General features: G+C 39.5%; 1 protein-coding gene across 1 annotated transcript; it reads left to right on the top strand.

Moving 5' to 3' along the window:
• The first annotated feature begins 4918 nt into the window (after positions 1-4918).
• Positions 4919-14334, top strand: LOC130919592 (gastrula zinc finger protein XlCGF28.1-like). Its single transcript, XM_057842351.1, has 3 exons — positions 4919-5024; positions 7564-7753; positions 12302-14334. Exons 2-3 carry the CDS (start codon positions 7642-7644, stop codon positions 13588-13590), a joined length of 1401 nt encoding a protein of 466 aa, XP_057698334.1. The 5' UTR covers positions 4919-5024; positions 7564-7641; the 3' UTR covers positions 13591-14334.
• Positions 14335-16640: the final 2306 nt, after the last annotated feature.

Here is a 16640-nt window from a genome sequence, read left to right as displayed (position 1 = left end):
GATGATGAAGCTTTTGTACTTTGAGCATGCACAAAAGAAACAGAAATACAGTACAGTTCAGAATAATTATTTGCGCTCTTAAGGGAGTGGGGAAGAAGGAAAAACCTATTTCATCCCACCCCTGATCTCATCGTCCAGCATTCATATTTCGTAAGATGCTCCTGTCCTTCGACAGAGAGAGAAAGAGAGAGAGAGCAAGAGAGAGAGAAAACAAAAATAAAAAATAGATAAAACAAATAAAAACAACTAAACCAATAGACAACCAACTAGGCCAAACAATTCAGAGTTGGCTCATTAATAATAATTTCCATTATATACACCAATTGTACAAAAACAGCAACACAGTAATTATATTAAATATATTATAATAATATAGTAAATATTAGAGGTGGGAATCTTTGGGCACCTAACGATTCGATTACGATTCAGAGACTCTGATTCGATTATAAATCGAATATTGATGCCCCCCTCCCCCCATTTTTTTTTAATGTTATGTTTTGTATATTTGTTCCAAAATTGTTCTAAATCCTCTCGGGCTAAATAAACCAAACTACTATTTTAGTATCAAGTTACTGGTTAAAAACAGTAAATAAAATCCCATTCTGTATCAGCAGCTTTAAACTACATTCAATTAATTTAATGTTGTGAATCAACTGTTAAAGTTGTTAAAATTGCGCCCGTGATTCCATAATTTCCCTCATGTCTACTTTCGACATGTGAAAGTTTTAAAACTGTTTCGTCATTTAAAGATAGATTCAAGTCAAGATTTTGCCGATTTAGGGGTATTTTAGATAAAAAGTAATTAGGTTCTCTACAACAGAGCCTCCTAGAGAAGTCGACTGCTTTAAGATGGTGCCTGTTTACTAGCGCGGGAAAGTCTGTCATATTAAATCTAGTCTAGATATATGTGATATCTACCATAGCCGTATCTTGCCGTATGTTTGTAGCAACTAGCAACTGGACGCTGTTTATAGCGGCTGACGGCCGCAGTCAGGTATTATTATTATTATTTTTTTTTTTTCACCTAGCGACATTAGCTGCACATGATATTTACGGTCTGTTCCTCATTGCATCCCGAAGACCGCGCTAACTGCGTTTTATTTCCGCTTTACCTGGTATAATTCAATAATCGGAATTTGGATGTTTGTGAATCGTTCTCGAATCTTCCACGGCCGAATCGCGAATAATCTAAGAATCGGAAATTTTGCACGCCTCTAGTAAATATATATATAAATAGTGTGACCACTGACCAGACCATATTTTTATACAGCAATGTAATGTTTGGATATTTTGACAATTGGTGATTGGGGTCTATAGACCCCACTCACCAACGTCACACAATGACGTGTCGCTGTATCCGGCCACCATATTGTCCGTCATTGTTTATCCGTATTCTCAATGGTTTAAATTTGTCGTGCAATTTATAGTGCAATTCATGGAAGCCCCGGTGCTTTCAGATGCTGTAAACTCATTGGATGCGTTGCATAAAAGACGTTATGTGGAAAAGCTTAGGTCTAAATCGATATTTTTCAACCCGCTGTCTTCGTCGTCTCTGCCTGACATCTGCTACCCTGAAATCTACAACTATCTTGTCCACAGAAACTCAGCCTATTCTCACGCAACTCTGAAAAACTTTAAGAGCAGCACTCTAAGCAACATTATCCCGTGTGACCCTTTACTTTCAATTTTCTAAAATGGCGGCAATCAATAAAAAAAAAAAAAGTTGACTGCGATGGCCGACGCTTCAAGGATAGGTGGATATTGGACTATTTCTTCAATATAATACGCAACAACTGTGTCTGCCTCATTTGCAAAGAGACAGTCGCTGTTTTCAAAGAGTTCGATGTGACGCGATATTACCAAACAAGACATGCTGACATGTACGACAACATTACAAGGATGATACGCAGCGAGAAATTATAGCAACTTGAAGCAAGTTTAATTTCACAGCAGCAGTTATTTCGCAAGAGCCCGAGTGTCGAAAGAGAACGCCACAAAGGCGAGATTGTTGAAATTATGAATTAAAAAAATAATAATAAAGCAAATGTGACACACAGAAGGGCTTGCTAAAAACTGTTTAAATATATTGTTCTACGTAAATCAGCCAAGGTAGCCCCCACATTTTTACCACGCCAAATAACAGTGTTTAACTGATGATCCGTAGACGAGGCCAGCTTCTTTAACTTGGTACAAGCTAAATATTATTCAAAAAATAACGATGGCGGAAGAAATAAACATCTTGAATATGAAACTGTATGTTGTCGGCGATTAGCCTCGCAATGATCTTAATTGTGGTTGTCAGCCCAAAACCCTCTAAATATATATTAAATGCATCTTACCAGGTATAAAATGACTACTATATAGTCTGTGGTGATCGTTTGGTGCCCAGTTTTCTCGTCGAATTGCAGCAGTCCATCTCGCTCTCCTCTCCGGGTCTCTCGGAATACGGTAGAACTTCATGTCTCTCCGTCTATCTTCCGTGTTACTGCAACCAACCGCCACACACGCCTTCACCATTTTGATTATTAATGTTAACAAGCAGAAAAACACGCCATAATAGGAGGAATTTACGTAGCGGTAATGCGTAAACACGACGAGCTGACGGACAATATGGCGCGGAGGCGTGGTTGTGACGTCATGTGAGTGGGGTCTATAAGGACCAAGAGACAACCCCAACCCTTTTATATATTAGGCTCGAGCGTTTACGTCACAGCAACACGGGATCATGCGAGATTTGCGACAACGCAGCCATTTCGGAAGCACGTCTGCATCACGGGACATTTAAACTTAACGGCAAATACAATTCAACTACGAGTGCCAAAGATGGAAAAAAGTAAGGAAAACTTGCCAGTTTGATACAGAGACAAACTTGTTACCATGGCGAAGGACAGATATGTGAGCAATTTTAAGGATGTGAACAATGTTGACCCTTACGAGCAAGCCGAACACAAATGGAATAAAGATGTAGACAAGCTTCCACCACTACGCGAAATAGACATCATGCTGTATTTAGTGTTTGGTGTAAGTTACTACACTCACCAGCAATTCCGAAACTACAAATCGCTACAAAGCTACGAACAGTTTTGCTGCGGATGGGTGCAGGATCTGCATATTATGACCATAGTAAACGACACACTATCTTTCTAGCAAAGGTAGGCAATGTGTGTTTACATTAGTCTGTGACCACGGATGTACAAATTTTTTGTTGCAGAAAATGTAGCCTGTGTACAAATTCTTTGCCACTCACTCACGTCAAAATATTAGCTTTTTCATTTAGCAACGACAGGAATTATGTCTTATGAAGACAATGCATATGGCGGAAAACACAGACATGGCTGAAAAAGCAGTTTCTGCTCTTGCACTCCTTTTTAAAAGAAACTGCTGTATTTTAAGCCAAAACAACTGTTGTGCTTGACAGAACAATATGTCTATATGCTGCCATAGCAGATTCGTGGCGCATGAAGCCCCCAAACTATTTTCAATTTGTCCGTTTTACCATGAAAACCCCCGTTTACAGACGTCGCGCAACCGCTTTTGTTTCAACCCAGCCATAAAACGAAAGTAATTAATCATATTTATTGTTCAAAATGTCTGTCGTTTTTAGCTTAGAATCATTAATTGATGTCTAATATTTCGTTTAAAAAAAAAAAACGATTTAAAAAAATTATTCACTCACATATTTTCAACTTTTAAACAAATTATGTCACAATGAAAAAAATGGCGTCTGTAAAAAAGTCACAGATATCTACCTCATAACTATCGCTTATTTGTATTTTTTTTGTTACTGTCGCATTTTCACCGATATGTTAGATGATAAATAATCGAGCCAAACAAAAAAAAAAAAAGAAAAATAACGTTTAAAAGGGTAAATATATGAAAAAGAAAATCTCGACCACTCCTTGATGTCTGCGATTTCCTTATCGGCACCCTTGTTATTTTACCATGTTTCACCCATAAAATCCCCCCAAAATCCAGCTGTGGCCATTCACAGCTGTGCCTTGACACTCAGTGATACATGCTACATGGAATTTTTGGATCAAAACAAGGCGAGTAGGTTATAACATCTTGTTAAAGTCATGGCGTCTGTAATTCTGCTCTCGCGTGCTCTCGCCTCCAGATTGGGTTTTACTGTTTAAAAAAAATTTTTTTTTCAAAATGCCCTCCTGCTCATAATTTTTATTCCCCCCAAAAATTGAGATTTTAAGCTTTCCAATGATGTATCACACATGCATATCAGACAATTTTGAAAGTTGGCGAAACTGGGGGTCGCAGAGCGGAACTTCAAGTCACCCGAGTGTTTTCCGCCATATGAATGCATGCTAGTTGTTTAGCTGTAGCTATAGCTAACAACAGGCCGACTTAGGGCACAAAGTTACCGAAATTTGCATAAACAAACGAAATTAACTTACCGGAGTGGAAGTGCATAGAGCAAACTCTGTGTGTAACTGGAGAATCAAACGTTATGCCCTTCCTTCTGATCGAAGCCACCCATGCCATTCTTCGACGTTTGGTAAGTTCAGATGTGCCCTTTTCCTCGCCTTTTCTCCATGTAGGGATCCGGAAGAAACTCAATGGTGTTCCGTCGAGCTGTACATTCTCCTTTCCATTCGATCGGTTGTTGCAATTCTTTACCGCACAATAATTTCCAACCATTTTTAAAGAGCGACCTGTGTTGAAATGCCTCACTGCTTATGTTTCCCGCTTCCAAAATGGCGATAGCGGCGGAAACCTCGCGAGTGCCACGTCATACGCTCGAGCCCAATTATTTTATTTATTTATTTTTGTTGTTGTTGTAAATTTGCTGACTGTATGTGAATTGTTCACCCCATTGTAAATTTGTATTTGTTTTGAATAAAGGTGTTTTTTTTTTTTTTAAGTTTTCTGTTAAAAAAACATGTTTGTTTCTACTTCCGGGTCACGTCCAGTAACGTCTGTATGTACCATGTCAGACTTGCAGTTCATTCGTATACCCTTCTTCTAATAAAACGCGGTCCTTCAAAGCATCTCATCAGATAAGTACCGAAGTAAGGATTTAATGGACTACAAATTCCCAATTCAAAGCTCAGTGGAAGTCGTTTATCTTTATGTTGAAGCCTCCAAGGCTTACTGAACTTACTTTTGTGTACCTTAGCTCGCTAGCCAAGACAGGTAACTTCAAATGCTCTCGCGTATTTGTATGGTTTTTGAGTGGGTTGTCTGCATCTTGGCTTGCATTAAATTGAATACATTTCATTATATCAGACGCTTCTCGACTTCTCCTATGAATGCAGTAAAATACTACAACAAATGCCTTTCAAATGAAGGCAGACCATATTTTTGGCACAAAGCCATCAAAATAATTTTGAAAAAAACTTTTAAAGAAATACCTTTGCCTTGCTAACTAAAAATCTCCAAACGACGTTGGCGTGCTGCCTTCGTGTGATATCATAATTATGGTAAATACCAGTTGTCGACTCGAAAACTGCATGTGAACGCCCCTAAAGTGTATTTTTACTGTTGAATTGGGATATTATATTGATACGCAAGTTTCCGAGATGGGACCTTATACTTTTCAAACTGGCAAGCGCAAACAAGAAATTCTGAATGGTAAGAAAATAGAAATAAAAAAAGATCATCAAATTGCACGTTTTTTGTTTGGGTTTTTTTGTGGTATTTTTTGGACGCTTGCATAATAACGTAGTGAACATGGTTATGATTTATGAATAGATTTATTGTGTGCGTGTGTTTGCCAAAATTATAGTTTACAAAGAAAAAACCCAAAGTCCGTATGACACCAAAAAGCATGTTTATTTCATATTTCACGTGGTGTTTTATGCCCCTGAATGAAATGGACTGCTTGGATGTGTGCGGAAGTGATCGTTTTCTATTTTTAATTTTTGAATCCCGCGCCATGAAAATGAATTACTTCCGGCTCCAGTCTCGGGTTTAGGACGAATGCGAATGTGACATCACCCAGATCAACATCTTACAATACAGCATTGCTTTATAGCATGCAGATGGACTGCGGATTCAGCTGATTTTGCGTATTAATTAGTTTATTTTTCGCATCACGCCAGCCAAACCTCTGCAGGAACCAGGGCGTGTGAGCCTTTTTGGGTTTCAGAAAGTTCCCGTTCACCCCGAGATAGGCCAAAAAAAAGTGTGCGACCGGCGGCTTGTCGCACACCCCCCACCCTGGGAGAGCGCTATTCTCTGCTGATTGCCCTCTTCGTGTGTCTGGCGTTCTGTCAAATTTTCCACCCGATCAGGAATTGCAACGTTGTGTTAAATGGCCACGAATACAGCGATTACAAAGTAAACACTACAAACTTTGTTTAAATAAAAGACTATTTACTTACGTTTGATCATAGATGGGCATGTAGAAAAATTCTTCTCAGCCACATCCTGCCATGTTAGCTGGACGTCTTCGCCGTGCAGTTAAGCATTAATTTACTCCATATTCATGTTGACCATGTGGCAGCTGCGCTCTCCTCTGACGTCGGCCAGTTTATCTGGCGGTAATTCTCACAACTGCTTCCCCGGCAAACATGCTCTCCTCCCGCAGCAAAGGACGAGTTGTAACTTTCCCGCCACGGGTTGCCGATCAGTGTGGACAATCGACAACCCCGCCGCCGTGTGACGTGATCACAGGTAGTTTTGAGTGATTTTTCGCTTCGAAAGCCGAGAATAGACTTTGAAAAATCTCTCGGTTTGGGTTAGCATGTTGGCTAGCTGTCACGCCTCCTGGTTTGTTGACGCTCTCCGAAGCCGGGGCGGGGAAATGATAAAAGCCAAACTAATTCCGGTGACATAAAATATCTTTCGCGAGGTGCAACAGTAAAGGTGAAGTCGACAGTTTTGACCATTATGGAGTAATTTTGCCACATCGTACTGAATAAATGCATTAAAGATATTTCATATTCAATTTAGCACAAGACTGTTATTTGTCATGACCGTACTATTTATTTAGCAATTGGGAAAAAATACTTCCATAAAAAGAATATCCTGTAAAAATATACAGGGTACCCGCGGGTTATTAAAAGTATTAAAAAAGCATTGAATTTAGTTTTCCATTATTAAAGGTATTAAAAGTATTAAATTAGCTGTTGTAAGTCTGGAATTTTTTCACCGTGGTCGTAATTTTCAAGAACATCTCAGTGCAACCTAAATTATATCCGTGACGAAGTTTTTTTTTTTTTTTTTTTTTTTTTCTTAAATCCATAACGAAGATGACGCATAGAATTTTTACGATGCACTGCACTACAAATCGAAATGCAACTCGTGCGTGTCAAACCACCATAGGTTTCCTATTACCACAAACTAATGTTAAGTTAAGCAAACGATTACGGAGTCGACACTGCCATCATATCACTAGATTTGCGGACCAAAATCCAAAACCAAGCTGAGCATGACATTTTTTGACGAATTACAGTACAAGTAGGCCAGGCATTGACGGCGATAGATGTCCAATCCATTTGAAGTTGGCAGTTTAAATGGCTGGACAAGTGATAAACTAATGTAAATTCAGAGTGAAAAGATGATTAGACATCCAATCTGGCAAATAATATGATTTTATTTCCCCAGTCTGTGTCCTGCAGACGTCACTTTAGGATCTTCATCCTGAGAAGCACAACGGCCCTCCATGGTAAACAGGAAGAGGAGATGCCTGATATTAAAGAAGAAGAACAAGAAGATGAAATCACCACGTTTGCATTGACTGTCAGTGTGAAGAGCGAAGAACATGAAGGTCCAAGCCAAGACCAGGCAACAAAAGGTGAAGGGCAATAGCAAAAGGTTGGCCCGTTAGCTCCACTCTCGGAAAGCGTAAACGTAACATCACACTCTTCTGACACTAACACGGATGAGGAGGTTGTTGACTTAGACCCGGGATCGGCAACAGGCGTCTCTAGAGCCGCATGCTTTTTCAAAAATGTTTGAAAATGGAAAAAGATGGGGGAGGAAAATATATACATTAGTGCTGTCAAGCGATTAAAATATTTGATCGCGATTAATCGCACAAATGTCATAGTTAACTTGCGATTAATCGCACATTGATCACAACTTTTTATCTATTATAAATGTCCCTTGAATTATTTTAATACTCTTATCAACATGGAAAAGTGGATAGGCTTGCTTTGTGTATTTTTTTTTTTTTTTTGAAAACAATATGTAGTGTTATATTTCGCAGTGCCATTCTGACTTTGAGCAGTCATTCACATTTCAAGCAATATCTCACACAAGTTAAGACACGTACCTGCAATAATATAAAGAAGCTCTTCAGTGTTGTTAGTCACATAGAGCTCACTCGCTCGCTCACTCACCCGCTCGCTCACTCACTCACTCACTCACTCACTTACTCACTCACTCACTCACAGATAGGCCACACTGGTATCAGTTGTATATGGGGTGAGAGGAGGGATATGTGTCTCTCTCTCTCTCTCTCTCTCTCTCTCTCTCTCTCTCTCTCTCTCTCTCTCTCTCTCTCTCTCTCTCTCTCTCTCTCTCACTAAAATTACTGTTCTGAAAAATATCTAATTTGATTATTAAATTAACAGATAGGCACATGACATGGACAAACTATGGGTTACCTGCACTGCTCCAATGCAGCTTTGAGCTTCCTCATTTTCTCCAGCTCGGTAGCTGTTGGCATGGCGACATTGGTTGGGTGTAGGGCCAGCGAATCTCTCAGATGTCCCGTATTCCGCTAGACGTGCATGATCATTTCAAGGGTACTAATCCATCTAGTTGACACTTCCTGTGTGAGCGACTCTTTTCTTCTGATGGTGTGCGATGTGTTGCTGCTCTAGCTCCACGGCATTTGCTGGGCTGTGTTTGAAATGTCCAATTATTCAGCATTTTGCCAATGCGCTGTCAAACGGGCTGTTGTGCAAAGAAACCGTGACTGCTCGGTGCACACTGTGTGTGATGCATGGCAAGTTTTCAAAAGGAAGCTGTCTGGCCGCAGCAATCAAGTTGCCTGCACTATCAGTGGTCAGTGAGACCGCTTTGTGTTCAATGTTCCAGTCTTTGGCTACTTGCATGAAATGCGCTGCAACAACGTCGCTGAAGTGTCTCTCTTCGGTCTTCATAACAGTCAAAGCATGCGACTGAAGTTCCCACAGTGGGTCAAAATAATGTGCTGTGACCCACCCCGATGTAGTTATCATTACTGAGGGACGTCCAGTAATCTCTAGTGAGCGCGACTGTGTTTGTCTGCTCCAACGCGTGCTGTACCTTGGACTTCTCCGTGAACTTTCCGTTCAGAATTTTTTAGTTTCCATTTCGTTTAACTCAAACAGCCTACTCTTTCACAGCGAGTGAGCAGGCAAGATCAAGCACATGTGCGGGGCGTGCCTATTGTTTTGTTTCCGGGTTACAACTTTTTTTCTCAAGTTGCAACCGGTGGCCACAGTTGATAAAAACTACAAGTCCACTTGGTCACAATAAACATTAATCGCGCGATAAAAAAATGACGCCGTTAAAATTGATTTTCGTTAACGCGTTAATAACACGCTATTTTTGACAGCAATAATATACATATACATATTTTTTAATATGGTTTCAGTAGGACAAACATGACGCAAACATTGTTAATGTTTTCCAATGCTGTAAAAATGTGTAGAATAAATATTACAGTTCAACATTTCTGTCAACTAAGATTTGCGTCATAGCCTGCAACGCACGTTTCTATCAGCAGGGTGACCATGTGATGGGCCATGGATCCCAAAGGGTAAAAGAGAAAAATAACTGGGGAGAACAGAGGATTCAATGTTTCTTGGGCCGAATCAATTGTATTCATTGCCATTGTGGAAGGATTGTCTGAATGTTTGCTCTGTAGTAAGAAGGTGTCAAATCACAAAAAGAGGCATGTAAAAAGACATTCCCAGGGAAGGCACACTATATTTGCAGCCAAGTACCCAGTTGGGAGTGAGAGAAATAGTCCGATTGTATTACTTCTGGAGAAATATACAGAAATATACTAACAAATGTGCAATTTGTTAGTGCACTTATGAAGTAAGGTTACATCTACACTAGAACGGATAATGGCCTTAAACATGTAATTAGTTGGTCTATACAGCATGTCGGCTACACTAGTATGCCTATTATGCGGATTAGGTGTTACACAAATAATGTGGGCCGGTAATATTTAGGGATGGAAAAACCGAGGCTTTCCGAAACAATGAACCACTTTTAAGACAATTGCCCTAAATAGAATCACTGTTTCGAGGCGTTTGACACACTGCAAGAGCTCCATCTACTGGATAAACGTGCACGTTTCTTTTTAAAACTAAAGTCAAATTGACAGCATTACATATCTTCAATAGAATTAGGTGGATGTCTATTTCAACCAGGAGATCATGTCGTCATTAAGTGTGATTTACACAATTAAAGTTGACCATTTTAAGCCTGTGTCTGTGAAGATGTGTTCAAAGCAGTATTTGTAATACACGACAATGTAAGTCTTGTAAGTGGCTTGTCCTAGATGCCGGGGAGTAACTATGTATTGTTATGTTTTTTTGGTAAATATTACAGTACAGTAAGCACAGTGCTTGGGAACAGGAAAATTATTTATAGCATACTGTAAGGATTTCCAAAATCATAAGATGGAAATAATTGAGCCGAATAAAAGAAAGGAAAGGTTTGTGAAACATTTTATTTTTTAATTAAGTGTAATTTCTGGGGGGGGCGGGTTGATGTGTCGTATTTGTATCTATTCTAAATATCTAAACGTATGCCACTATCGAGTGTATAACAATGCGGAATGAATTTAATGAAATTCAAGTGATGATATTCCCACTCCTGACTTGAAAATGAGCAAATGTTTGTAGCACTCGCGAAAATTCCTCCTCTCAAAAAACTGCCAAATAACTGCCTTATTCTGCCACTTTTTATTGCGTTCACAACGATTGAGCGGGCGGGCTCCCATCGAGTTTTCATTTTCCTGTGGAAACCGTGTGACTCACTGACACGTCTGTGACGTTCGAGGCCTCGTCAGCAGTGGTCACGTGACTTTTGGCTTGCTCGACGCCGTTTTCAGAACACTGCCTTGATACGCCTCTACTTCATTTGCTCGAATCAGATTCGAGCAGGAAGGCTCGAGCATCCCATCTCTAGTGATATTACCCGCCGCTTAATATGGACTGCTGTCTTCGTACAACAATCAGATGCAAAGTAAAAGTCATGATGTCGCCATTTTTATGTGCGGCATGACTGCATGCTAAACAGTGTTGGCAGACACACGTTTTTCTTGAACCTTCTAAGCACTTCGCAGTAATATGCTTGAATTCAGTGCCCATTTGTGGTCCTCCCATTGCGGATGACGCAGAGTTGAGTGTTTTTTACAGAGCTCGTCTCCCGCGTTGTCTCGGATCAGCCAGCTGCGGGGCTGGCCCCTCCCAGTTTAATGCCGACCAAACATGAATATATAAAAATGCGTAGAGGGAAATTAAACCCCGAAAAGTGACCTGCGTGGTACCCCCAAAGAGGCACACGATCTGTTTTTTCATGACATATCTGCCTGCCAAAATTGTCGCCCCTTCAAGAATCGCCATTTATGCACAAGCACTCCTGGTTTCAACTTCCAGGAAATATACGCAGCGCCAGCAACTTCCAGGAAATATACGCAGCGCCACACCATATGCTTCTATTTGTTATTTTGCAAATGGTGAGAGCGCAACTGAGCATCGTTTTTAACATCCCAGGTAACGATGTCAGGCTTTCATTGTTTTCTCAAGATTCATTTCAATCACAACTCTGCAACTGCTCGTAAAAGCCGAGTGTGCGCTCCCTTCACTCTCGCTCCTGCGTGATGTGTTTAATTTTGTTCACGAAAAAAACCGCGATCACAAAATAGCGACAGTCTAGAAGGTGTAGTAATCTCCAAATTTCTCACCAGCGAGTAATGAGTTTCCGGTTCAATGACGTAACATATGAGGCTGCTCCTTTCTACCTTTCATGCGTAGTTTGCGTAAATGCAGGCGTACCTTGCAGAAGCGGGGGGGTGCTTAAACGCACCTTAAATGTAAGTGTGGACAGGTATAAAAATAGTCAGCAAAATACCCTGGAGAAAATTGTCTGTCCACAGTGTACTAGGGCCAAGCAAAGAACAAAATCGTTGGCCTGTTTGGTTGCTATTGACGATGATAGACGTGCATCCATTTGAAGTGTGCGGGTTGTCAGCGAATGAACGTTTTTCGCTGCCACCCTTCCAGTTGAAATGGATGGACGCTTACAAATAATCACAACATAAAGTGTAATTTGGACGTTACCTCTGGCAAATCATGTATTTTTATTTTATTTTTTTCCATCCGTTTGCCTGCAGACGTCCCTGAAGAAGATCTTCACCCTGAGAAGCATGATCCGCCTGACATCAAACAGGAGGAGGAGCCGGAGATACCGCACATTAAAGAAGAACAACAGGAAGATGGAGTCACCACATTTCCAATTACTGTCACTCTGAAGAGCGAAGAAGATGAAGGTCCAAGCCAAGAGAGCATCGCGACGAAACCTTCGAATGCCCTGTCAACAAAAGATGAGGGACAATCACAACTGAACGGCCTGTTATCTCCACTCTCGGACAGCGACGACGTAACATCGCACTCTTCGGACACTGAGACTAGTGAGAAGGGTGTTGACATTGACCAAAAGTGTTCGAAATCCTCAAACAAGTTGTCATTGAAAAGAGATGCCAAAGAATGCACCGCTGGGAAACCTTTTGCCTGCTCACTTAGCGATAAAAGCTATTTCGATAAACACGCTTTGAAGAAACACAAAAGGACTCACGCTCAAGAGGAGCTTTTTAGATTCACCAAGGAGATAGCCAGAAAACATACCGGGGAGAAACCTTTTGCTTGTGCGGTTTGCGATAAAAGATTCAATCGGAAAGCGCTGTTAAAGATACACACAAGGAGACACACTGGAGAAAAGCCGTTTCCCTGCTCTGTTTGTGGTAAAAGATTCCCTCAGAAGGCAGAGGTAATCAGGCACGCAAGAACACACAGCGGAGAGAAGCCTTTTGCCTGCTCAGTTTGCAAAATAAGATTTTCTATGAAACAGTCGTTGAAGATACACATGTGCATGCACACTGGAGAAAAGCCTTTTCCCTGCTCAGTTTGTGGTCAAAGATTCACCAAGAAGGTAGAATTAAACAATCACGCAACACAACACACTGGGGAGAAACCTTTTGCCTGCACTGTTTGTGGTAAAAGATTTTCTTGGAGTCAACAGTTAAAGATACACGCAAGAGCGCACACTGGAGAAAAGCCTTTTGCCTGCACATTTTGTGGCAAAAGTTTCACCACAAAGGGAAATTTAAACATTCACACAAGAACACACACTGGGGAGAAGCCTTTTGCCTGCTCTCTTTGCAATAAAAGATTTTGTCTGAAGCAACAATTAACAAGACACACGCGTACACACACTGGAGAAAAGCCTTTTGCCTGCGCATGTTGTGGTAAAAGATTCGCCCAGAAGGGAGAATTAAGCAATCACGCAAGAACACACACCGGGGAGAAACCTTACATGTGTACGGTTTGCGGTAAAACCTTCTCCTTAAAGGGAAACCTATCAAAACACACAAAAACCCACACTATGGAGAAACCTCTTCCCTGAGCGGTTTGCGATAAATATTTGCTCACAAGGGACATTTAAAATCGCACACGAGAAGCCATGAGAACCCTAAAAACCTTTCAATGGAGAACCAAAGCTGGTAGCAATAAACTCATTCCAATTCACAACAGAAGTATGAAAATAGCTTGTTTTTCTGTTTATTACATTACAACCCCAGTAAATCACAAATAAATTATTGAAAAATCATACAATGTGCGCTATGGATTTTTTTTTTTTTTAGATTATGTCTCTGAGTGGAAATGCATCTATGATTGAAATTTCAGACCTCTACCTATTTTCTGAGTGGGGAACTTGCATAATCACAAGGGGAGCAAATACTTTTGCTCCTCACTGTATACCTATATATCTTGGGCACTGTACTACCCTTTAGTAAAATTTAGCTGTCTAAAATTCAGTATAATGCATAGTTAATCTATTTTGACTTCCATCATTTTTCAATTACTTTCTCTAAATCTCAAATTTTAAGATGCATAAAATTGATTATTCCAACATTGTTACAATATTCACCTGAAAATGTTGTCTACTAGTTTTTCATGCCTGTCAACCCGAGGCCGTTGGCAATCTTACAACTAGTGACGTATGCCCTTACAAATTGGTGACTAATCTTACAACGTCGTATTTTGTGTGCAATATGAAACAAAAATAAAACTATAAATTCTAAAATAATATGAATTTATTGGTAATATTGTAACATATTACCTGGTTCAATCAAAGAACAATATCTTCAGCTACATCATGATTACTAAAAATTTAACAATGACTTTTGTTAGAATTGTATGTAGCACTTTTGGCAATTTCTATCATGTCTTTTGATAGCTGCACTTCAGCTCGCAATTCAGTTTGACTTGAAGGTTGTCCGTTAGTTTGACCAATTATAAATTAAAAAGTTAAATTAATTAAATTAACGTATCGATGCAATCTTTGCGTTAGGGAACATTTCTTTTGCTAATTCTGAGAAGTGATCAGCAATAGTTGCGGGCAAATTGTGTTCGGCAACAAATTGGCAGAATAAAATCCCTGCTTTCGTCACTTTTCATTCTGCAGACTTCATCTTTATGACCAATGTTGTTAATCTTACTTATAAAAAGTAATTAATTACAGTTACAAATTACTTCTCCGAAAAAGTTATTGTTAGTAACTAAGTTACCTGAATGTAAGATTAATTAGTTACTTGGCAAAGTATCTGGTGTTGCCTTTGATGTTATTTTTTTCATTTTTTCAACAAAAAAAAACAAAAAAAAACATAGTAACCTTTGCTATGTTTGGAAGTCATAAACCGTTAAAGTTGTTAAAATTGCTCCTGTTTTTGCATTAGTTCCCTTCTGTCTACTTTCGACACGTGAAAGTTTTAAAACTGTTTTATCGTTTAAAGATAGATTCAAGTCAAGATTTTGCCAATTTAAGAGTATTTTAGATAAGTTACTTAGGTTAGCTAGGAAGGTTCACGACAACAGAGTCTTTCTGAGAAGTCTACTGCTTTAAAATGGCGGCTGTTTACCAACGCCACCAAGTCTGTTATTTCGCATATACAGTACATACATGTTTTTCACTTTTTTTTCCCCCGAAGTATAATAAAAAATATATATATGTGTGTATATATGCAGTATATTTGAATAATTGGTTTTTAAGCACTTTTAAAAAGCAATTTTAAACATGTTACTGTCCCACCGAATTATTTTTTAAACAAGACTAGCGTAAAAGAATGCTTGTCTTTATGAAATGCTTCAGTGAGTGAGTCCACTCAAATCCGCTCAAGGTGCTCACACGCAATGAGTTGCCACAGCAACTTTTTGACAAGTTAAATGATGATTGACGCATGCAGCGGTTCGACGCTTCAGCTTCCAGGCATCTGTGGCAAGATCAAACAAATGTCTGTCAATCATCGTTAACCTTAATAAGCAACTCCAGTGTACTGCCTGACCAACAAAGAGCAGGGAAAGGGAGAGAGAGTGAGACTACGCAATCGGCTCGAAACAGCTGTATTTATTTTAATTTGGGAGGGTCAGCGATGAACTGAAGGCGTGAAGTTTGAAGCATGAAGTAGCGAGGGATCACTGTACTGAGAAATTCTTATGTTTTCTACTCAGACCTTTGATTTAAAACTAACAAGTTTTATGCATTTGAAACAGTACAGTTGTAGACTACAGTTGAGTCAGGAAGCTCTCAGAAAATATTTGTCTTCATTGTTTCGTACAACATGACTAAAACAACATCAATTGGAACTGTGAAGGCAATTGAAAAAAAGTGTCATTTACCTGATTAAATGATTGTTTAATTACTCATCCGATTAATCGATTATGAAAATAATCAGTTGTTACAGCCGCATCACTAACATACTAAAAAAAATCAGCAAAGATAATACCAAAAAAAGCTCTTGTGTGTGTGTGTGCTGGGTTTGGGCCGGTTGGGACGTGGATTTTTCATTTCGCATACCCTAACAAAAATGGGTAGTTGAGCCCCTGCTTACTTGGTACTCTTTGACGTGGGTGATACCCTCAGAGCTTGCCAATTCGAGTCAACAAACACAGGAAGAATGGTGTTCTGCCAGGCCTCTGGTGTTCTGCCAGGCCTCTGATATAATACAAAGAGCTGACAATTTAAAAAAGGGGGTTACTTAATCAATTTATCCCTCGAGATGCCTACTCAGCTATGTTCAATAAAAACCAGCCCAAATGACAACCTCTCATTCAAGATAAGATGTTTCCCTTTTGAAATCCTACGTATGTGTTCGGATTTGTTGTTATTATTATTATATGTTTTAGTATGATAACTAGAAATAAGTCAACACGTAGTGAAATCTGTTTGGCGGATAAGCATCATGGGAATAGTAGTTATATTTTTGTTTCAATAAACTAAAGAACAACAACAACAACAAAAAACAGTATTTATTATCAAAGGTAAAAAAACAACCACAACAACAAGTTTGTTAATAGAAATCTCTGTCGAAGAACAACTTTGACAATATTTTCCAAAGCCAATTCAAAGTGCATTCTAAGAGAGGTATTTCTATTGAGTTTGGTGCCAAAAGTAGA

The sequence above is a fragment of the Corythoichthys intestinalis genome, chromosome 1, assembly GCF_030265065.1.
Source record: "Corythoichthys intestinalis isolate RoL2023-P3 chromosome 1, ASM3026506v1, whole genome shotgun sequence".
Classification (NCBI taxonomy): Eukaryota; Metazoa; Chordata; class Actinopteri; order Syngnathiformes; family Syngnathidae; genus Corythoichthys; species Corythoichthys intestinalis.
The sequence above is the reverse complement of the archived record's forward strand: the minus strand, read 5'-3'. Positions and strand labels throughout refer to the sequence as shown.

Coding starts and splice junctions, on each gene's coding strand:
- LOC130919592 (XM_057842351.1), top strand. CDS start 7,642: ATGCCTGATATTAAAGAAGAAGAACAAGAAGATGAAATCACCACGTTT. Junction 7,754..12,301: donor CCAAGACCAGGCAACAAAAG/GTGAAGGGCAAT, acceptor GTTTGCCTGCAG/ACGTCCCTGAAGAAGATCTT.